Here is a 22631-nt window from a genome sequence, read left to right as displayed (position 1 = left end):
GCGCCGGGCTCTCACCCGTGCAATTTGTAAATGTAGATGGGCGGTGGAAAGGAAGCTAGGAAGATAGAAGGACAATGGGAAAAACGGCCTAGGCTATGGCCGGCCATGTAAAAGAGGAAAAGGGGATGACTGCCCGGAAGGGATTTAGGGTTTTGTATATAAAGTTGAAAAGTGAATGAGAAGCTCATTCTCGTGTGTGGCCAAAAGTAGCTCTCCTCTTCTTCTTCTTCTTCTTCTTCTTGCTTGCTTGAGCTTGTGCTTGAGAGAGGGAGTGTGAGAGTGTGAGCGAGTGAGTGTGTGAGGGTGAGGGACCGAGGAGGAGAAACTCTCCATCTTCTCCTCTCCTCTCATCTTCTCTTCTCTTCTCTTCTCTTGCTCGCGGACATGGAGCTTGGAGCGTGGAGCTTGAGGATGGAGCTTGCTTGAAGCTTGCACTTGGATCGTGGAGCTACCGGAGTGCGTAGGAGAGGAGGTAACTCGAACGGCATCAAGGTAAGCTCACTACACCCGTAAGGTAGGCATTGTGGGTCGGTTATGTGAGAGGTAGCCATTAGTGCTCGGCTTGGAACGCTTGAAACAATAAGCAATCCGAGGGTCTTGGCGGTTGAGTGAAACCTCCCACATTTTGGTTCTGTTGCCGGGACCAACGGATTCAAGCCTTGAGCGCTTGCATGCTTCAAATCGAGCATTGGAGCAGGGTTTTCCCCGAACTGGTGCTTGAGATAGATAGGTAGGAAGCGAGGGGGTTGAAGAGGGTATTCGATCTCCTTGGCAAGTAGATTTTTTGCTTTCTTGAGATTTATGCCGTGGAATGAAGTAGTGTAGGTATTTACTTTGTGATTTGTATACATTTAAGGTAAGGAAAAAAATAAAGAAAAAAAAGCAAACATTAGGGTTTTCTATTTTGCTGTATAACATGATGAACAAGAAAATAGGGGCACAGATCCTTGGAGCGCCGCTCGATTCGATCACCATAGTGATTCCAGGCATGTCTGGCACTTCCTGGTAGTGTTTTGTACCTATCTGGAAGTCGCTGGCTGATTCAGTGCAGTAGACGTCAGTTTAGAGGCATCGCGCACAACTCGCGGACCGTTGGCCGCGTTGTCAGACCAAGCCGTCCAAGTCCCAGAATCGGACCATCCGACTGAGGGAGTCGGACCAACCCTGTCTGAGTCCTAGAATCGGAAACCCCGATCGGACGTGCCATGTGGCACTCGGATTGCCCATTAGAGTTGGACCATCGTAGCCGGACTCGGATCAGTCTGACCACTTTGAAAGTAGGACCACCTTCCTGGTCCGATTCCTAGAATCGGACCACCAAAATCGGATCAGTCCCAGAATCGGACCAGGCCGTCCGAGTCCCAGAATCGGACCACTTTTTCGATCCGACTCCTGGAATCGGACGTGACCAAAATCGGACCACTAGGCCGATCGGACCAACCCAAAATCGGACGTCCGATTCTGATAATCTGACTCCTGAAAATCGAACATCTAAGAATCGGACAGAAAATTGTCAAAATCGGACATGTATCTAGAACATGAATTCTAACGCATAGAGCTAAAGGCACATCACAGATCCTCACTGGGCTAAAATTTAGAGCACGTAGTTCAAAATTTGGCTATAAACGATCCTCCAAATTGCATATGGTGTCTACCGTAGCAGGGCCGGGGGGGACTGTCCCCCCCCCGAACCCCCGTAGAGGGGGCTCTGCCCCCTCCGCACCTCCCCCAAGTAGGTTGGAGAGAAAACGCACGCTGTGACAGGTCCTCCAAGTTGGACCCTAGTGAAGTAATGGCTCTACACGAGCATGGATTCTCACTTGCAAAAGAGCAACCAAAAGCCCATACCCGAATAGAGAGAAACAGAGACCCTAGAACCTCAACGGGCCAATCTAGCCATCAAGGGCAAAAAGGCCACACCACGAGAACACAAAGACATTGTGTTCAGACCATGTCTAGTCAGGGCGGAAGGCAACATCAGCAAGCTACAAATGTCGGGATGACTAGACATGACACTCTTGACGAGAGATGTACCTTGAGCAACACTGCACAGACAACCCAAGACATTGGTGGAGAATCCATATCTGGTCATGCATGTGGGGACTCAAGGGCATTTGTCAAAAGGCTTAAATTTACAAGCCAAGACCTGGAAGATGAAGACATAGTACCACATGCTTATCTTAGGGTCAAACTCACCGCAAAAAGAGAGCATAGTGTGGATGCTCTCATTGATGAAGGAGCAGATTTCAATATCTTGACTTACGAAGCATGGACTCTACTAGGTCAACCAGAGCTCAAACCGACTGATGCAACTCTTAACCCTTACGGGGAACACCCACAAGCACTTCTAGGGAAGTGTAGAATCTTTGTAACTATTGAAACAGAAAGCTTGCCAGTCATGTTTTATGTTCCTCCAGATAGTGAGAATTGTGGAAAGGAAATCCTCCTAGGAAGGCCCTTCAAAAAGGCAACGAAGTGTGAAGCCGACTATATAGCACAGAGGATACACCTAGCACTATCAGGTGTGAGGATAGTCACAACCTTTAGCAAGGGTGACCTCATCAAACCTCGAGGGAAAGGCAAGCAAGGTGATGACGTAATAATCAAGCCTACGAACGAGAGCGAGGACTTGTTGGAAGAGTTGATACAAGCACAAGTCGAACGAAGAGAACCAGTGAGTAAGGCCATACTTGAAACAAAAAGGTCAGGAGACAAGGCCAGGGATAGGGTTTGGACTTACAAATATCATAGAAGACCACGAAATAAGCCCAAGCCTTATAGGCGAAGGCATCGATGGGGAGCTAGCACAACGCCATGATGGATATCCAAAGCGTTGCTACGTGCTCAAGGGTATTATGAAGGCAAACGATGGATTTGGGTACCAAAAGCCCCTGTTAAACCTCCCTGGTCGACTGAAGGCCAGGTCATATCAAGAGCAAAGAAGCGTAGGAGGAGATCTAAACAAAAAATCAAGCCTCAAGTCAACAACAATGGAGTGACCGAGCCCCTCATGGTCGAAAAAGGAACCAAATGGGACCAATCGAAGGGTAGATCTTCAGCCTAGTGTGCTTGACAAGAAGACATCAGATGTAATCGTTGAGGATGCGCAAAAGCCACTAGCGCCCAAGGAGCCTTTGATCCCCCAAGAGGATAGCAGGCATCATAGGCACAACATTGCTCATAGCAAGGTTAAATGCTCAACAAAGCAAATAGCAAAATCATCTAACAGCCACGAGCAAATCACCTAGCCAGAGTCAAAACCACTTAGGAGTCCCAAGTCTCCTACACCCTCTTCCCCCAAACGGACACAGGAAGCACAACAATTGTCAAGTGTAGCTGCTCGATCCCAATCTCGACCTATATCAAAGCTTCCAAATGTCTAGGAGGCAGGACACGACACCACCCTTAGCTCTCAGCCTAAGGATGCGCCTGTGAAATCCACCGTGGCTACCTCAACCGCTACTCAATCTGCACAAGTGAATATGCAAAGGGCAAAAAAAGGCACGGCCACTTTTGATCTGTCTAAGGACTTGACACCGCAATCCACCAATAGTAGCAAGTCCATTGAACTAGCTGCTACTACTTCAAATCAGGGATCACAGCAGTCACAGCCCTTGGCCGTGACAAGACCCCTTGCAGAACATGTCCTTAGTAGTTTACCTATGGAGGAGGTGTCGCAACCAACTTCCTCGACAACTCCAGCACTTTCAAAGTGCCTAAAGCCTAGGCTGGTGGAGTTAAACTCAAGGGAGTTGACTGAAGAGCTAGACTCTCCAAAAAGGGAGGTAGTTGTGCTCTCACAACCTAGCGAGGCTATTCAGCACGCCACAGCCATGTCCCATAAGGACACACTAGAGAAAGAGAATGCTGAGGCCCGACCAAGCACATCAATGGTTGACCTAGTCCAGGGTCCTGAGTCATTGAGAGATGCACCTTCACAGACCAAGAAAAAGAAGAGAAAACAACGAAGACAACAGCAATCAGAGGTGGTTGTGGCCCCAAGAGCATTGAGACCAAGAGCGAGGGAGAGCTGATGAATAAAGCATCGAGTCCACCCACCAATGAACCCATAGATGTCTCCCCTAATAGCGGTGAAACCTCAGACACATCCGTGTGCTCTGAAAAATCAAAGCAATCGTTGCCATCAACAGTTGCTTTCAACTCTCAATCCACAGACAATAGAACTTGCACCGACCAATCAAGAGTGGATACAACACTGTCACAACAGGGTGACAAACCTATACTAGCCATATCCGAGGAGAACCATGACAAAATAGCAGCAAAACCTTAGGAAAAACGCACAATCCCCAAGAGCATGAGCAATCCCAACGTTGACCAATCTTACTCATCTAGGCCTGAGCCCCCAGCTATGCTAAAGCCCAGGCAAATTCCTAGAACCTTGCATGAGATGGCAACCGAGCAAGCCCTCGCTAAACATAGAAGCGTCGCAGAATGCTTAACTGAGTTGGATACTAAGCTTAAAGCATTCGCACATATCTACGCCCTTGTGGACATGGGCGCATGCCCTAAGGAGCAGCTTGAAGAATACTTGCCATTCCCCTTATCTTGGGAAGAGCAAGAACATCTCGACGAGCACTATAACAAGCTCTTACATGAACGCATGCAACTCATCTCTGACGAGAAGGCTAACAAACTGCGCTTAACTGTCACGTTCAATGAAGTGCTTTGCCGACCGAATCTCATAGACATAGAGCAACTAAAACGATTAACAGAGGGCTGAAGTCAATTTGAGCAGCATTGGTGTGAACGCCACGTTGCAATGGTTGAATTAGGGGCTCAGATCATGACAGTCTCTGAGGAGCGATTAGCCAAATGGCGGTCTCAAAGAGACCCAACCTATGTGGCACCAACTTTCCTACGAGTGCTGACTGCCATTCGGGGTAGGGACTTGGCTGAATCTAGCCAAGAAAACTCTATGTTTGATAAGGTTCTCACTGAAGAGGAGTTACATATAGCCAGTAGACTCGGACAAGGTTCCATGCTACTCGATGTGGAAAAATATCTATCAGTATTGAGTAAGCTGCCACGAATACTAGATGCGTGTGCCACGCTCCGGTACAACCCCGAGTTCTACACTTGGTTCTTATCCTCGTGAAGTGACAGGGATTCATAAATATGTATATAAATAAACACTGATTTTTGTGTCACCGGGTATAAACAATGTCAACACACACAAGTAATGATAGTCAAGCGCAGGGAGAAGAGTTGGGTCCGACACGCTAAGCTCCTCAAGTCCTCCTCTCATCACACATTTAAAAGCCGTGTGACCATCCCCACCTCGAAGTGAAGGGCATGCAACCCACATTACCACCATAGGAAGCCTTGACCAACAACACTGATGGTGTAGACAGGGTGCAACCCCTTTCTATACACCTTCCCTTTTTTGTCTACCCTTCTGAGGATGTGCCCTATCCCACTCCATGACAACCAGTCCACACAACTTAGCATAAGCCAATATCGGCTAATGGCTGGAGGCAAAAAAAACATCATCATGGGGGCCATCCCTTTACGACAAACATTGCATGCCTCACCCTCCCCTTCTTGTCATATGCGCTTGATAAACCACACTAAAATCCCTTCCATACAAACAATTGTATCCTATACCCAGGTCTAACCCTTGAATTGCGACTTGCAGGTTTCCTTTTTGGCGGAACGCATGGAGAATCATGGAGATCTGGCTTGCAAAGACGCTCTTCGCAAGAGATGGGAGCATGTGGCACGCGCCCCTCCACCGGAGCACTACGTGCCCACCATTAAGAGGTATGCCAAGAAGCGAGGCCCTAAGCGACAATGTCCAGGGCGAAGGCCGAAGAATCCTCGAGTCAAGGAAGCCGAGACTCAAAATGCGCAACAGGTAGCAGCACTAGTGGCACGAACCCCCAGCTCACGCTCAGGCCCCAGATGCTCAAGGGCAGAAAGGGTAGCTCGGGAAAGAGAAGAATTTAATGAATTGTTTAAAGACATTCTAAAAACGGTAGCGGCTCGAGACTACACCATTCATATCCCGACCGACATGTTCCCTGTTCAACCTCACGGGAGCCCCACACCAGCAGAGCCCCAATCACCCGGCCACCCAGACTCGCCCCGCCTCGTACAAATCGAGTAGCCCATGATGCATAAAGGGCTTATCAAATGCTACCGGGCCATGACTTTTTATCTTTAAATGGTTAAGTGATTGACATGTTCCCGAATTGTACGAACTTTTCATATCTGCATTTAATATATTTCACGTCTTTAGCAAAAGAAAAAGCTAATCAAGCGCAGGTGATAAATATCTAAGTCAACACCATAGAATTCCGATAAGTGATGTCTCCTTGCATTGCACTGGTTTATTATAGTTGCGGCATATACAATGCATGTACTCTCATGAAGCAACAAGTGGATGCAAGTAATACAGGTCCTCAATGGCCAATCACCGCAACACCAACAACCCCACAACGAGTCGCGGCAAAGCCACGCTGCCGAAAGCACCCTTGCCAACCGCCCCCATCGCATGGTCCAAAGCACATTCATGGGACACGCTCTCTTTTTGGGTAAAACTCTATAGTTGGCTCACGACAATCGTTACCTCACTTGTACCAACATCGAGTGTGTCGCAAGGAGGTTTGCAAAATCTCAAGTATATCTCTTCATCTCAACAACAGTTCCTCTAGCATCAAGGCTGGTGACACAATCATCTCTGTAATATCCATCCTTCATAGCCTTTGGATCCCAACATTTCTCAATCCAAATGGAAGGTTAACAGCCTCAATGTATGGCATTGATTGCATTCATTTTTCCCACCAAAAAAAAAAAGAGAGAGAAAGAAAGAAAGAAAGAAAGAAAGAAAGAAAAAGAGAAAGAAAAAAGAAAAAGAAAAGGAAAAAGAAAAAGAAAGAAAGAAAAAAAAAATAGCACACACGATCACGGCACCGCACCTAGGGGTCCTCAAATTAGGTACGTCTAGTGACCTTGGTTGGCTGGCTCCGTCCCTAATCCCCTAGCCCTTTGTACATCCCCCACAATTGTTTAGGGCACATTAAGAGCAGGACATACCTAGGGAGCTTGCCTCGCCTATGGTTAGACCTGTCACCCTGAACCACTTGCACAATTCTTTTGCACTAATCTCAATCCCATTACAATCCACAGTGGTAAGCAAGGCATGAAAGACGCAAGTACACCATACCTTTCCAACCTTATAGGTAGTCACTAGCTACCAAGAGCTAGACATCAAGGAGCTCACTTATGCTACATGGCCTTGACAAGACTATAATGATGTCTCAAGCAATCTTCAAGTATACTCCCCGTCTTCATCGACAAATTTTTCCATCAACTTAGCCCCTTGCTTCACTGATTGCTATACAAGGAACTAGGCCGATAGTCTTCTAACTAAGTAATACCTAAATATGCACATGTACACACTTAATATTCACACTATAACCTATACACGGTTTGGGTCCTCAAGTGCAAGACAATACTCCAGGCTTGCTTAGAGTTTGACCTGTCTCCCAAACTAATCAAAATATGTCTTGTGCACGATAAGAAGACTAGCACTACCCCTTAAGGAGAGACCACACGAGAGGTTTTCAAATTGCAGGTGTTGAAGACTCCACAGAAAGTGTCGTTCGATCTTCATCAACATCCAACTCTGAATCCTTATTCCTTACTATCCGACAAGCCTGCAAGGGATCATCATATGCAGAATCCCCAACAAACCAACACTTGTGGTGGCCATCAATGCAATCCCCAACACAAAATAGCCCTACCGCCAACTCCAACAACCTTCCACCAGCCACCTTGGCCACCAACAGGCCCCCAGGACCTTCTACCACACCACCACCAACACTCCTCCACGGAAACCACCGGCGTCCTTGTCACCCACGTCTTCGGTGCATGCTACAGCCTGCTACCTACGACGGTGAGTGCCATGGGACTGGCACTCGTCTAGGAGGGGGGTAATGTTAACCCTCAAACAAATGAAGGTGGAAAATCTGGAAAAGCTAAATAAGAAGACAAAGACAGAGGCCAAGGCAAAGAGAAATGGAAGACAAAGACGCAGAAGGAGAAGAGTCATAAATAAGGGAGAAAGGCGCACAAGGAAAAGCGCAGGTCAAAACTTTTGTAAAAGAGTGCAAGCGCATCATGGTTTAATTCAAGGAGCGTCGGGCTCTCACCCATGCAATTTGTAAATGTAGATGAGCGGTGGAAAGAAAGCTAGAAAGATAGAAGAACAACGGGAAAAATGGCCTAGGCTATGGCCGGCCATGTGAAAGAGAAAAAGGGGATGACCGCCCGGAAGGGATTTAGGGTTTTGTATATAAAGTTGAAAAGTGAATGAGAAGCTCATTCTTGTGTGTGGCCAAAAGTAACTCTCCTCTTCTTCTTCTTCTTCTTGCTTGCTTGAGCTTGTGCTTGAGAGAGGAAGTGTGAAAGTGTGAGGGAGTGAGTGTGTGAGGGTGAGGGACCGAGGAGGAGAAGCTCTCCATCTTCTCTTCTCTTCTCTTCTCTTGCTCGCGGACATGGAGCTTGGAGCGTGGAGCTTGAGGATGGAGCTTGCTTGAAGCTTGCACTTGGATCGTGGAGCTATCAGAGTGCGCGGGAGAGGAGGTAACTCGAACGGCATCAAGGTAAGCTCACTACACCCGTAAGGTAGGCATTGTGCGTCGGTTATGTGAGAGGTAGCCATTAGTGCTCGGCTTGGAACGCTTAAAACAATCAGCGGTCCGAGGGTCTTGGCGGTTGAGTGAAAGCTCCCACACCTATACGAGTTAAAATATGATCAAATGACAAATTACGTCAGCTAACTGAGCCAGGTTGCAATACACAACTCCCTCCAACAACAATCACAAGAGTCAAGAAGAAACACATATATAAACAAATTACAAACAAAATGTTGTTTTGAAGTTTACCCTTACTCAGAACATTACAAACATCAACTTGTTACTCTCTATATGGATTGATGCAAATACAAGAGAACATAAACTACCCTATATAGGGCCAACAAAATTCTCATTGCACAAATTGTGATTACATATCATTCTAGCATTACAATGGGGGTGCCTTTAAATGGGCTTCAATCAACCATGAAAGGCACAAGGTGGTTGCATTGGCTCCATAGGGACTGCAACTCTTCTAGCTGCTCTCAACCTCTTGCTTGTTTCCATTCTTGGCTGGAGTGTAGAGCCTTTGCTTGCAACAATAGAAACACTTTTCTTTCTCATTTATAGCTTTTTACCAACCATCATGCCAAGTGTGCAATCTTTATTTGCTTCAACTTCCTCTATACTATTTAGAGCTTCTATAGAATTCTAAAAGAGATTATCAAGGATGCTCTTGAGCAAAACACGATGACTAATATTTTACCAAATAAACAACTACCTTAGGTTCCCTCTCAACTACAATGGGTGAGGCTTTTGTTGTTTGACGTTATCTCTACATTTGTTGGCTTCACGTCTTTTTCAAGGTGTGTTCTTTTCTAGTTTAGTATGCCTATAGGAGTTTAAATATGATCTAACGACAAATTACATTGGCCAATTGAGCTAGCTTGCGATAAACAACTCTCTGCATCAACAAGCATAAGAGTCCAATGAAAACATACATATAAAAACAAATTACAACCAAAATGCTACTTGAAGTTTACCCTTACTTAGAACATTATAAACATCAGCTTGTTACTCTCTATATGGAGTGGCACTTGAGTCTTCCAATTTAGAGATGTGCAATCATGGACTCTCTTGAGACAAAGCCATATATGCCGCAATTATAGCCAAAACTAAATTAGGAGTTAGCTCACTGATATCCAATATTTAGTTAACCATCTAAGCTACTAGCTAGCTAGCAATCTTCCTAATGTCACTAGTAGACATCAAAACAGCTAAAATGAGCTAGCCACTTTGTATCTATCTAGCTAGTTTAACCAATAGCCAATTAGGTAGGTAGTCAACTAGCTATACCCAATCATTGCAAAAAGACCACCCCCTACATAGCTAAGCACCTATTGCCTAGCAACCCAACTAGATAGCTAGCCAATACATCTAGTTAGCTACAAGAATGTTGGCTAGCTAGCATGCTAGTAGCTAGCTAACATGGTAGCAACTAGCTAGCTATATAGTTGCCTAACATGATAGTAACTACCTGTTGAACTTTTTCTAGCTACCATAACTAGCTAGCTTAGCTAGCCTAAATAGTATCATGTAAGTTGAGCTAGCATTTAGCCAACTACCCAATTACATAAGCTAGCTACTAGAAAGGTGGTTTTCTTACATGATACTATTGAGACTAGACACCATGTAGCTAGCTGGTTACTAACTAGTTCTAGGCTAGTTAGTACTTGTTAGCACAAAGCCCAATCAAACTAACACAAATTTAGTAAGTAATCAATCACAAAGCCAATACCATGTTGGGATTCAATTTGTACCTTTCTTGACATGGACATGCACACCAACATATCAACACTACTGGGCTATACTTGGCATTGGAAACATGTTGAGCATTTTCATCTCCAATATTCTCTTCAAACTCATCAAGTTGAATTTGTGAGCTTCAATCTAGCACATGATCTTCAATCTAGGCAACCCATCTACAATTGCTTCCAAGACCTCATGATTTGCTACCTTCCATTTCAGCTTGTGCACTACCCTTAAGAAACCCTCTTTGGCATACCAATTTTACGATACTTTTTCATAGGCTTATTTTGCCATCATGATTGATTTTTGCATTGATTGCATCCCCTCCATTATTTTAGACAATAGAGATTGTACACTCATTCCCATAAGAGTTAACATCATCTCCAACTGACGAGCAACCCATATCGCACTTTGTATTGTGCTAGTATTTACTGCTAACATGCTCTAAACTTGGCTCCTTGCATACAAGGCTTGCTAACAACCATATCCTCTTTTTCTTTTCAAGTTCCCCTCTTATAACTAACATCTTCATGGCCTCTTCTACAAACACTGTCAATGCAATTGATTTCCTAGAGGCATGCTCATTGGACCCAAAATGGAATGCTAAGGCAATGCTCAATTCACCATTTGTAATTTTCTCCTCCTAAAAAAACTACACTATGCAAAGCCCTCACTGCCTCCTTTAACTCCTTACAAACAAGCCTTATCTTGATCACCCCTTTTCCAAAGTTCTAACTCCTTCAATATAGCAAGCCAAAGCTCTTTTCGAATATCTATCTTGAAGGTCATGCAAGTTCACCCCAACCATTGTGAAACCATGCATAGCATGGAATTCCCCCTTCACAGTGCAAAACCTTCATGGTGAATTGGTATATACTTAAGGACGCCATGAAGGTGAGGTATGGTTTCTCACCAAGACATCAAGAGCAACCATACCTTAGGGCCTTATTACATGGTTGGATAGTGATTCAATCTTGTTGTCTCTATTTAGGTCATGTAGTATACAAAAATGTAGTGGTAGCTTTATTTACATGAATCTTTCTCATTTAGTATCAAGTAGAATACCAAAAACTTTGATCATGTTTCTTGAGTATACACCAAAGTTGAAGGACACAATGAACAAGTACAACCTAGGTCTTCTTTAAAAAATATGATTACCATGCAACTAGACAATGTCTGTATCAGACATAAAGACATAGTGCATGACCTTTTAAAGTGGAGGCTTGGATATCTATGAAATAGGGCTTTCTTAGACATGAATACCTTGAAAATTAAACCACACTCAATCAACAAGCAAGATGTTAAGATCAAAACACCACATGATTAAGGCTATCCTAAAACATGCAAAGGTGCAATAAGAGAGTAAGAATGAAGGGCTCTAGGAACACCTAGATACACTTAAGGGATTAAGAAAGTTACTTGCAAACTCTAAATTTGCAACCCTAGGGCACTTCCAATAATTCATACCTGTAAACACCAACTAATCTCCCTCATCCGTTGACTCAAAAAGTCACTTATAACACACACACACACACACTCTCTCTCTCTCTCTCTCTCTCTCTCTCTCTCTCTCTCTCTTTCTCTCTCTCTCTCTCTCTCCAACTACTTTCACCTAAACCAACGATGATTTGTTCAATCCTCAAGGCAAATGTACCACAAACTACTAGGTTGAGGTCATTGCTTTTCACCACCAAAATTCACTTGTACTCTCTCTCTCTCTCTCTCTCTCTCTCTCTCTCTCTCTCTCTACCTTAAGGTGTATTACTAATCATGTCTTGTTCGAATTCTGATATCTCGCAACACCCATTCATTTTTCAGACATATTTCACCTTTCCATCTACTTTTCTATTTAGTAGGCTCTTTCTTAATGCGTATTTTGTATTAGGTAGATATTTACATCTCCCTATAGGCCAACCAGATACAATTCTTAAGCGAGGCTCTTTAGGAGCTTGCTGCCTATCTCCTCTTGACAATTTGGTAAGAATAAAATGAGCAACATTGAATTCTACCCACTAATTTGTGGGCACTGGTCAGTGCACGCCACTTCATAAAACTTATGGCAACAATGCTTTCATTTAGACCATTTGTACTTGAAGAAATTGGAGGGTTTTTCAGCATTAAAGTAATGGTTTACCTTGTTTGTTAAAGTTTCGAAAATTTACCCCAATATTATTGGAATCAGCGTAGACATGAAGCACATTTAATAATTCAGTCTACTGTATAGTCATGAACCATAATTGAGATGGTATGAACAAGCATTTAATAAGGGGGTCATTGGTTTATTATAGTCTGAAGGGCAAGGACACAGTGATACAGCAGCTTCAACCTCACAGATATCAGCAGTAATAAGATATATTATTAGTGTTGATTATCCACCAACACTAATAAGATGTCTTTTTAGTGTTGCCTATCATAGTAATAAGATATCAGCACTAACAGAGGGAATGGATGCATGATCTTCAAACATTCTGCAGTTGCTATGCTTCTCAAGCCTAATAATTTTCAGTACTTTCTAGAACAAAGAACAGCAGACAAGAAAACATAATAGTAAGCTAAGCCTCTTCTTTGAGGATGCCCAAAGGAATAGTCACATAAAATCAACCTCGAGATCTTGTTGGACATTTGCAGATTATGACCTATGCTGTGCTGCAGCCTCTTCTCTATATTGGGCATGCCCAAAAAATTAGTGAAATAAGATCAACCTTGAGATCTTGTTGGACATTTCTAGATCATGACTTTCCTCAAAAACCTTCTTTAGCTTGCTGCTAAGGGCACTTGATGCTAGCCCATTTCCTGCATTTGCTTGTCTACTGCTTTCTTGTGAGGCCTACAAGGCCTTCTCTGTGAGGTACAAAAATGATCATGCAAATAAATGCCATTGTTGCTCTGAAGGAAGTTACCAATGTACTCAAAGTTGGAAACCATGATTACGAATTAAAGTACACAATTTCTGCACATCAAGCTTCATTTGGTTTCAAAACCTTCAGGGATCTTTCCACTAAAATGCAGAGAAAGGGCTTTTCTAAAATACTCCAATATGGGGTAGGTTACATAGAGGGTTGGCTCCTGTTGCACTTTTAGTGCACGTTTTAAAGTTGAAAACTAAGAAAGTACAGGAATACTATACTATTTCAGCTCAGCAAGCTGGAAGAGTGGGATTGAAAGACCAAAATTTGGATTCTCCCAAAAAAAAAAAAGGGGGGTCATTGCATAAGCACTTAGTGAACCAATTGGAAAGGACGTAACGGGAGGGAAAGGAGGCTAGTTGCTGGATTAATGACATTAAGAGTGAAGGCACATCACATATAATTGATCTCATTGTTGTACAGTGATTGGAGGAACCTGAAAGCTAGATGAGTGGTCATGGTCTCCTTCATAAGTTATAATGAGCATGGTGGGGTCCTGCACAGACCTCTCCACCTGCTTTCTCGCGGGACATCCCCGCAATGTGCTGCACTTGTAGTAGCTCCTGCTCACCACATGCCAAAACAAACATCTAATTATCACCCATGGATTTTCAGTAAATAAGGAGAACTAAAATCATGCCCACTTGCATGTGGTTATACTCATTAGAGCAGAGTGTATGCATCAATTATATATGCATGCAGCAAGCATTGACACAACATTGGTTTTTCTGCCCACTACATGCATCAAATCATTCCCTTACCCCCATGGATCTGACTCTTTGGTCATGATAAGACCTCCTGACTGTATGCACAAGAATGGTGTATGCATCACTCGTGCAATGCATATTTGCATCAAGAACTGGGACAGAAAAGGCTCTTGCATGCATGTGCAGAAAGTCACCAACTTCTGCCTAAAACAGTATTGATACACTAGCAAGGGAGTATTACATTAATCAGCAGTGATCAGGTCAAAGTCTTCATCCCCACGCCCGCCTTCATGTATAAGATTTGGAGGTTTCTCATACATGACACTCCAGTGACCTTGTAGAACATGCTTGGGATTGTTAGGAAGTAGAATTTTATGGACACTTTATCCTTGTAGAACATGTTATGGTTAGCAAGGAGAATCTTATTGAGACCTTATCCTACATGGCATGGCTTTATTCACTCAGTGATATGCCCAGACTGGTATAGGTAGAAACACATCAACTTCTGCCTATATCAGTCCGGACGCACCAACATTTGCATTACAGTGACCAGCAGAGATCAGGTCAAAATTTTCATCCCATGCCCACGTTATTGCACAAGATTTGGAATGAGGTTGTGTAGGGCTTCAGTGACATCACAGAACATGCTGGGGATTGCTAGCAAAGAGAATTCCAGAAGACTTCATCCTACACAGCATGCCTAAATTACCTGCTAGTTCCCTAAGCACGTTGGCCATGGATAATGATAATGTCTTTTCCATCCAAAGGAAATGCCTTGTAATTGAGTAACCCCTCACTCTATATGATATAGCATGGCTAACAGTTCACCTAACGTATATCAAGGCTAACAGTTCTCCCTCCCCTGCTTATAGGTGTCCTTAATGAATATTGGACAATGTCCAGACATAGATCTAATGCATATAGGACAAAATGTATATTCCCTGTATAAAACACCACAGGATGCATTCATGCTTACCTTGGGTATGGAGATCCTTTAATCGGTTTCTGACCATACTTTCTCCAGGAATAATCATCGGAAGGTATGTCTGCCAGCTTCATACTGATTGCAGGAACCTGAATGGTCCTTTTTGCCTTCACTTTCCTATCCACAGTGCAGAATACCTTAGCTTATACAAGCTACAGCAATAACATACACATAGCATTTAGCTCAAAGCTAGCTACATTGCTTGCATAGCTTGTCATATTTGGCACAATACTTCAGATTGAATGGAAAGCATTGTAGCCTGCCATACTATTGAATTACAAGGATTTCAACCTATCCACATTAATATTACTAATCAAAGGCAAAACAGATGCAAATCAAACTATAATATGCACATCCACATTACTCACCTCCGCTTCAAGCAATGGCATTTCATGCCAGAATCATGGCTTTTGTCAAGGCATCTCAATCTCTTCGGTGTCGACTCTTTCATTGGAAAGAATGGCTGCAGGATGCCCAGCTTTCCATTAGACACACTGCCATCCATATCCATGCTGAGGGAGGACAGGAAAGATGTGGTTGAAGTAGGAGAGCATCCCAAACTCAATGAGGAGTGCTCGGCCTTCATGTTGTAAGGAAAACTAAGCCTCAAATCTGGTTGAGTCATCATCTGCAGAGGAGGCTGCAGCTGCAACAACCCAGCTAATTTTTGCTGCTGGAAATATGCTATTCGCGCTTGTTCACTGTTGGAAGCTGAATTATGAAGTGGGGTTTGTTCCTGATAATGTGGAAAACCATGTTGTTGAAGGGGGTGACGTTGCTGATCAGGGACATGTTGCTCCTGATGTGTGTCCCGATGATGCCCCTTATGATCATGATCATGCTCTTGCCGCAACTCATGATGGTTGTAATGTCCTTGATTTGGTTGGTGCTGTAGCTGATAGACCTGTTGACTCTGAGACTGACCGCAAGAACCTGTCTCTGAGTGCCGCACCAAATTCTTGACAGGGGCATGGCTAGAACTGAAAATGGAACCTGAGGCTTGCGTGGAGGAAGCAGGTAGTTTGATTTCAGCTGGTATGCTTGAACCCACGTGCACCCAAGGAATACTTTTTTCTGGATGTTGTGGGATACCAGGCTGTTCATGTAGGTGGTTTTGCAGCTGATGTGGACCAAAATGACTTCCCTGATGATGATGATTACGAGGATGTTGACCTGGTTGATGAGGGTCCTGATCCTTGTAACGTTTTTCTTTTATGTGCTCCATTTGATAGGCACATTTCCTCTGAGGTTCAGCACGCGACCCCGTCTCCAACGGTTGCCCCGCATTAGTGACTGGGGCATTGCTAGGGCTGAAAATGGCATCTGTGACATGAACCGAGGAAGGAAGTAGTTTGACTTGGCCTGATTTGCTCGGACCTAGACGCACCCGGGCATGGCCTTGGCGGGAGCCGAGCAGCCTTACTACTTTCTTAAAACTGGTAAGGGCTTCTTCGGCCATGGAGCAGCATTCCTGGGGCAGGTTCTGCTGCTCACACTGGCTCTTCTGTTGTTGCTGCTGTGACATCATTTGCAGGAGGCTGCGGGCTCGCTCGAGCCCCGCTGCGGCAGCCTCCTGGACCTCCTGTGCAGACGGATGCTGACCTGGGCCATTGTAGCCAGCTTGGATATCCAGTTTGTCTATCCTGAGCAAGCCAGCATCTGTGCACTCCACTGCCATTTCTGACACTAAGAGCTCACCTTTGTGGGGGTGAGGGGCAGGAGAAGCTTCCATGGATGCAACCAGACACTTGACATCATGACCCCTGTTTAAGCTACATACCTGCAGAGAGAGAGGACCAGAAAGAGGATATCTTACACCACCATGAAGCTGTAGGGCTGGGAGCCCTTGCATGTTTTAGAGCTCAAGGAGTGAGGAAAAAATGGCATATTGATTAAAAAACAAGTGGAAAATTTAGACTTTTTTTAAAATTCGAGAGCTGAGAAAGGGAATTGGGCAATAGCAGTGATAGGAATGAAGCATTGTGAATGTTTTTGAAGGAAGAACAGAATGTATGTAACTATATACCTTTGTGAATTAGGAGGAGGCCACGAGTGGGAAGGGGGTACTGGAGTGGGCTGAGCAGATGAGCATCTTCGAGCAATTCCTGCCTGGTATCTGGGCACACTGTAGTAGGAAGGGAAAGCACGAGAGAGAGAGAGCTCGTTTCGATGTAACTGAAGTGGACTTTTAGTGTAGTCTCGTGAGAGCTTAAACCATGCAGGAGAAAGAAGGCCAACCAGGGAGAGAGACAGAGAGAGAATTAGCTGGGGAGAGAGAGAGAGAGAGAGAAAGAGAGACTCTAGAGAGAGGATAGGCTGTATAGTGTGAGAATCTAGTATGGTTGAGAGAGAGGGCGAGACTCAACCTAGAGAGAGTACCTACACTCTGCTTGCAAGTTGAAGTTGAGAGAGAGAGAGAGAGAGAGAGAGAGAGTGGGCTATAGAGTACAGACTAGAGGAGAGAGACAAGGGGTGGCTCGCCACCCTAGAGAGAGCGCGAGAGAGAGAGTGTGTGAGACATGAGAGAGAGTGTGGGGCCGCCTGGGTCTTCTTTCCCTGCCCTTTGAACAGCCCCAACGTTTTTATTCCACGTCAGCCCATCCAGTCAACCCGCCCCCGCCAATGAGGCCGCTTTATTCCCGCCGTACAGCCACGGTGGCCGACAAATCAGCAGCGCGGGCCAAACCAGCTGGATCTGTTACCACCCCCTCCACTGCTGACATGTCAGCCAACTGCCGATTTTGACGCCTCCGGGACCACCGGCTGCTGCCCGTGGACAGTTACACGGTTACCGACAGCTCACGCGCTCGCGGCCGTCCACGTGGCCGAGATCTCCTCCCACCTTCATGGTTGACTAAGAGGTTTGCCCTGTCAGAGTCTCAGAGAGCACAGAGAACCCCCTGATTTAATGCCCCATTTCCACGTTTTAATTATGCAACTGTTTCAGCATCAAAACCGATTTTCTGCCAAAAAAAAAATTCTATTTGTATTCTATAATCTATCTATGGCCTATGATCTATCTATATATGCCTATGTTGGATGTTGAGCTGCACACAAAGAAGAATTAATATTAAAGCCCCATTCAAATATTCTATGTAGTATGTACCACTAAATTGATTTGATATGTTGGAAATGATCTAACCTTTGGAAGCGAAAGGTCGACCCTAGAGGAAGGAGGAGAAGAGAATGTGTTTGAGAGGAATTATGCGTTTACACAAGCAAAACTATGTGTCATTTTTCCCAGTAATGTATCACCGAATCCAACCTCGCCATTGGCTCACACAAACATTTCGAAGTGATAACACAAGCACGTCCAATTTCCACTTTCAAAATTCCTTTGATAATGTGTTTTTTGCGGCTCTAACTAGCAATATTTATTGATGGGATGGCAGCCACCTTTCATCTTAAGCTGCAAACACACCTAAACTAGTTTTCAGGTTCAAAATCACAAACTTTTTTCAATAACATGTTTCGTATGCCTCTCAATAGTAACATTTATTGATGGGGTAGCAGCCACCTTTCACATGAAGTTGCACCCTAACTGAATAGTACAAATCACACATTTTGAAGGAATTGGATGTTCTTGTGGGCAAATTACTTTGTTGATAGGAGGCTCATAGGAGGCAAATAACTATGTCGATAGAAGATTGTAGACTTTATATCTTCAAACTTTGAAGGAATTGGATGTTCTTGTGGGCAAATTACACTGTTGATAGGAGGCAAATAACATTGTTCATAGAAGATTGTAGAATTTATATCTTCAAACTTAGCATAAATTCTCAAACCCTTGCAATGTTAAATTGCTTTGTTTATAGAAGATTGTACACTTTATATCTTCAAACTTGGCATAAATTCTCAAACCCTTGCAATGTTAAATTACTTTGTTGATAGAAGATTGTAGACTTTACATCTTCAAACTTGGCATAAAATCCCAAACCCTTGCAATGCTAAAACCTCCATTGACTTTTGTGAGAATCGAGCATGGCGTGTACACAAAAGGATGAGATTGGAGGTGTGTTAACATGCAACCTTTTTTTGCTAAATGCAAAAAAAAAAGTTGTGCAAAAGATTATTGATGATATAATATTTAAAGTGTGCACAAGAAAGTGATAATTAGTCCCAATAGGACTTACAAAGCATGTAAGAGCATATATTATAGAAAGGACTAGATGTCACTTGTAGGAAGCTCTCCTAAGGAGTTCATACACTACTTCATAATCGTTTCCTCTAGACTGGAGATTCCTCAAACAAGTAAGGATCTCATTAAAATGACACAAATCACCAACTCCCAAAGCATTCCTAGGGTACCAAATTTGCTTAAGCACAATTGCTCTTGTAATAACATTTAACATGTGTTAATTTGGGAATGAAGGATTGCTTTCTCCATAACTTTTCACCACCTTGTTTCAAAGAGGCCTCACCTCTAGGCACTCCCAAAACAGGTGCACAATGTCTTCCTCCGCATTTTTACAAAAAATAGCAAAGAGGAGAGACATCCAAGAGCTTTTATACCTTATTTTTTGTGACATTTTACATGTTAACACTCTCCATAACATAAGATTAAATTTTCAGGAGGGTGTGGCTCTCCATTCCCTACTTACTCTCTCTCTCTCTCTCCTCTTTCTCCACGTGTGGATAATATCATTGGATACCTAATTCTTTCACGCTTCAAGGGCTTTAAGTACCCACCTTGAGGTAAGCTCTACAAAATCCATGTATGTTCTCACTCTAAATAGCTAATGCCCTTACTAGTGGATTGATTTTACAAGGTTAGCATCCTTGATAGATACAAATGTTGATCTTCCTTAAGTCTTGCCAATACAAATTGTCACTAGTACACTTCCTTCAATGACAAACTAAATTGCTCCCTATTGTTATCACTCCTTTTAAACCACAAAGAGCCATGATTCCATATATCCTTGCATTTTTGTATCCTTTTTGTTGTAACCTTGGTAGACAACTAAGGATCTGGAGTAGAGGGAGCCATATTGTCATTGTAGGTTGCATTACATTGCCAAATTGAAAAGAATGAGCGGTCTCCTTAGCTTCCCCTTTGACCCTTTCAGTGGATATTGAAACTTATAGATCCCAACTCTCAAGAACTTCCTGAGGAATATCTGAACCCTTTTAGTGGATATTGAAACTTATAGATTCCAATTCTCAGGAAACTTATTGGGCAATACCTGAACCCTTAATTCTCACCTTTCCTTTCCCAAAGATTTTGTCTACCCATCCAGCTCTCAAGAACTGCATAAGCAATATCAAAACCCTTGCAGTGGATATTGAAACTTATAGATTCCAACTGTCAAGAACATTTTAACTCTCGCCTTTCCTTTCCCAAATATTTTGATTATGAAAACTGGTTGAGATGAGCTTGGGCTATTCAATCATGCTTCTAAAGGTCACATCCCATGGCTTTTTTCTCAAATATTTTTGAGCCAATAATGGACTAACTTTTATCCCAAATCAATTGAAGCCCAAGACCTCCCTTCGATGAATTATTAGGAAGGTAGAGAGCAGGTGGGAAATCACCTCATTAATGAAGTGCGTGCCTCGGTCGCTTACAAGTTCGATTGGACAGCCAAATGTCTAATTATTTTGTTAGCACTGCTTACAAGGGCATGCATTTGATAATGCAATCTTGGTTAGACTAATCAATTTACTCCAATTTAACTAAAATCCACTTAATTATGTTTCTCTCTCCTCTTTTTAATCTTTTCCCTCAAATTGGTCATTTTGAAATCTCTCTCTTATTATTGATTTTGTTTTCTAGAATCCTCTCTAATTTATTGTAATGATTACCATATTGAATATATATATATATATATATATATATATATATATATCTCTCTCTCTCTCTCTCTCTCTCTCTCTCTCTCTCTCTCTCTCTCTCTCTCTCTCAAAGCAATGCTAGAGAGCCCTTCTTTCCTATCAATTGAACATGCATCCCTTCCAACCATCCAATAGTAGTTCAATTGGTACCACACAAAGATGTATTGTAGAGAGGGCTTTTCCATCCATCCACACTAGTGGAACTCCTTTCAATTAGTCATGTGCATATAGGAACAAGCAAACATTGAAGTGGAAAAATTTGTTGGGATTTGCTAAGGATTTCCCATTATGATAGAAAGTTTTAGCCTACCATATATCTTCCTTATGATGACATCAATTTAGCATACCATGTATCCTCCTAGTGACAATATTGATTAAGCAACCTACAAAAGGATATTAGCTCAATATTTTGATTTCTAGGTTCTAGAAAGAGAGGAGGAGAGAAAGAAACACTGACAAATTAGGTTAGTAAGCCTTACATATATGTGGCCACTTTGCCACCATCAAGACCTAAACCTACTTTGTAGGGCTAGCATTAGGGGGTAGCTTCTTCTTTAATAGATCCTATCCGCACATATTACATTGTTTGGACTCTTGTGACATTATCAACTACTCTTAACAAAAAAAATTGTGCATGTGTAGCACTTTTGTTGCCACCTCAACATGGATAAGGTTGATAATTGTATGGAACTATATGTACATAACTGGCATTGCTAACTTGTTTGTGTAGGTATTCGTATGGAAATTTGGATTAAGTTAATATTCTTAGTTCTTCTAGGGTGGTTCCGTTCTTACAAAGGTGTGCAATTGGACCTCTTTCTTACCTACAATTGCACTTCGATGTATCTAGACACCTCCACTTTCTTGCAGGTGGGCATGCTATTACGAAGGTGCGCATTTGTGGCTTTACCTTTCCATTTCCCTTAATGAACAACATAAGGACATTTGTTAACATTTTCAACATATTGTCCTTTATATAAAAGATTAAACCTAAATTAGTTGTCAACATTAGAACTTAAGATCTATGCAACAAAAGCACACCCCCATTATTAAAAACACACCTCATTGGTGCTCACTATTTCCTTAATATGTGCATTGTATCTAGACACTTCATTGATGCTCATTATTTTTAAATATGTGTGTTGTATCAACTTCGAGATGCTACTTTCCTACTTTACTAGTTCATCTTTTCTCTCTTCTTAATACTACCTAAAAACAATAATAGAAACACTCTAAAACATATGAGAGTAGTGTTTGCTAGAAAACATTTTTGAGAGCTGAAACAAAAACCTTCAACATCGACAGTTTGCAAGTGTTTTTCCTAGATGTCGAATCAAAGTATATAAAATTGGACCTTAGGCTTTGAAGTTACTCGAGCTTTTCCCCTTTAAATTTAACAATGTGCTTGACATTAAACCTTGGCTTTTCTCGGACACGTAAGTAGAGATCAAACTGCTTGGATCTTTTGTGGGCCCAACTGCCAAGCACATTAGTTGGGCGTGCCCAAGGGGGGGGGGGGCCTTTGAGATTGGACGTCTCAATAAAAGGCATGCTAACATTACATTACACTTTATGGTATAATTTATGGTGGTGGGATGTTTTCCGATAGTGCAATGCGGGTGTTTATTGATTTATTTAGTAAGTGGGGGTGATAGACCAGCCTAAGTACAAAAGATGCTCATCATGACGAGTCCCGAAAATATTAAAACTCGAGTGGCAAAAGGACGTTATGATGCCGACATCCTCTTTTGTTTTATTTTATATATATATATATATATATATATATATATATATA

The 22631-nt window shown here is 42.9% G+C and overlaps 1 protein-coding gene across 2 annotated transcripts; it reads right to left on the bottom strand.

The window, feature by feature from the left end:
• Positions 1-13053: 13053 nt before the first annotated feature.
• On the bottom strand, positions 13054-17416 carry LOC148013647 (uncharacterized). Of its 2 annotated transcripts, XM_087668497.1 has the most exons (4): positions 17031-17416; positions 15373-16784; positions 14996-15121; positions 13055-13875 (listed from the first exon to the last, which is right to left on the bottom strand). In XM_087668497.1, exons 2-4 carry the CDS (start codon positions 16734-16736, stop codon positions 13722-13724), a joined length of 1644 nt encoding a protein of 547 aa, XP_087524623.1. In that variant the 5' UTR covers positions 16737-16784; positions 17031-17416; the 3' UTR covers positions 13055-13721. The 2 variants fall into 2 exon arrangements, with proteins under 2 accessions (XP_087524621.1, XP_087524623.1); XM_087668495.1 differs by lacking the exon at positions 17031-17416 and having other exon boundaries at positions 13054-13875; positions 15373-17022.
• Positions 17417-22631: the final 5215 nt, after the last annotated feature.

This window comes from Lygodium microphyllum, chromosome 26, assembly GCF_053477565.2.
Source record: "Lygodium microphyllum isolate KBCC chromosome 26, Lygodium_microphyllum_v1.1.10, whole genome shotgun sequence".
Classification (NCBI taxonomy): Eukaryota; Viridiplantae; Streptophyta; class Polypodiopsida; order Schizaeales; family Lygodiaceae; genus Lygodium; species Lygodium microphyllum.
Note: the sequence above shows the minus strand (reverse complement) of the source record. Positions and strands in the feature narration are given on the sequence as shown.

Excerpts from the sequence above, each read along its gene's own strand:
- LOC148013647 (XM_087668495.1), bottom strand. The coding sequence starts at position 16,856 with ATGCAAGGGCTCCCAGCCCTACAGCTTCATGGTGGTGTAAGATATCCT. Across the intron at positions 15,122-15,372 it reads TGCCATTGCTTGAAGCGGAG|GAAAGTGAAGGCAAAAAGGA; the intron begins GTGAGTAATGTG and ends CACTGTGGATAG. Across the intron at positions 13,876-14,995 it reads AAAGGATCTCCATACCCAAG|GAGCTACTACAAGTGCAGCA; the intron begins GTAAGCATGAAT and ends TGTGGTGAGCAG.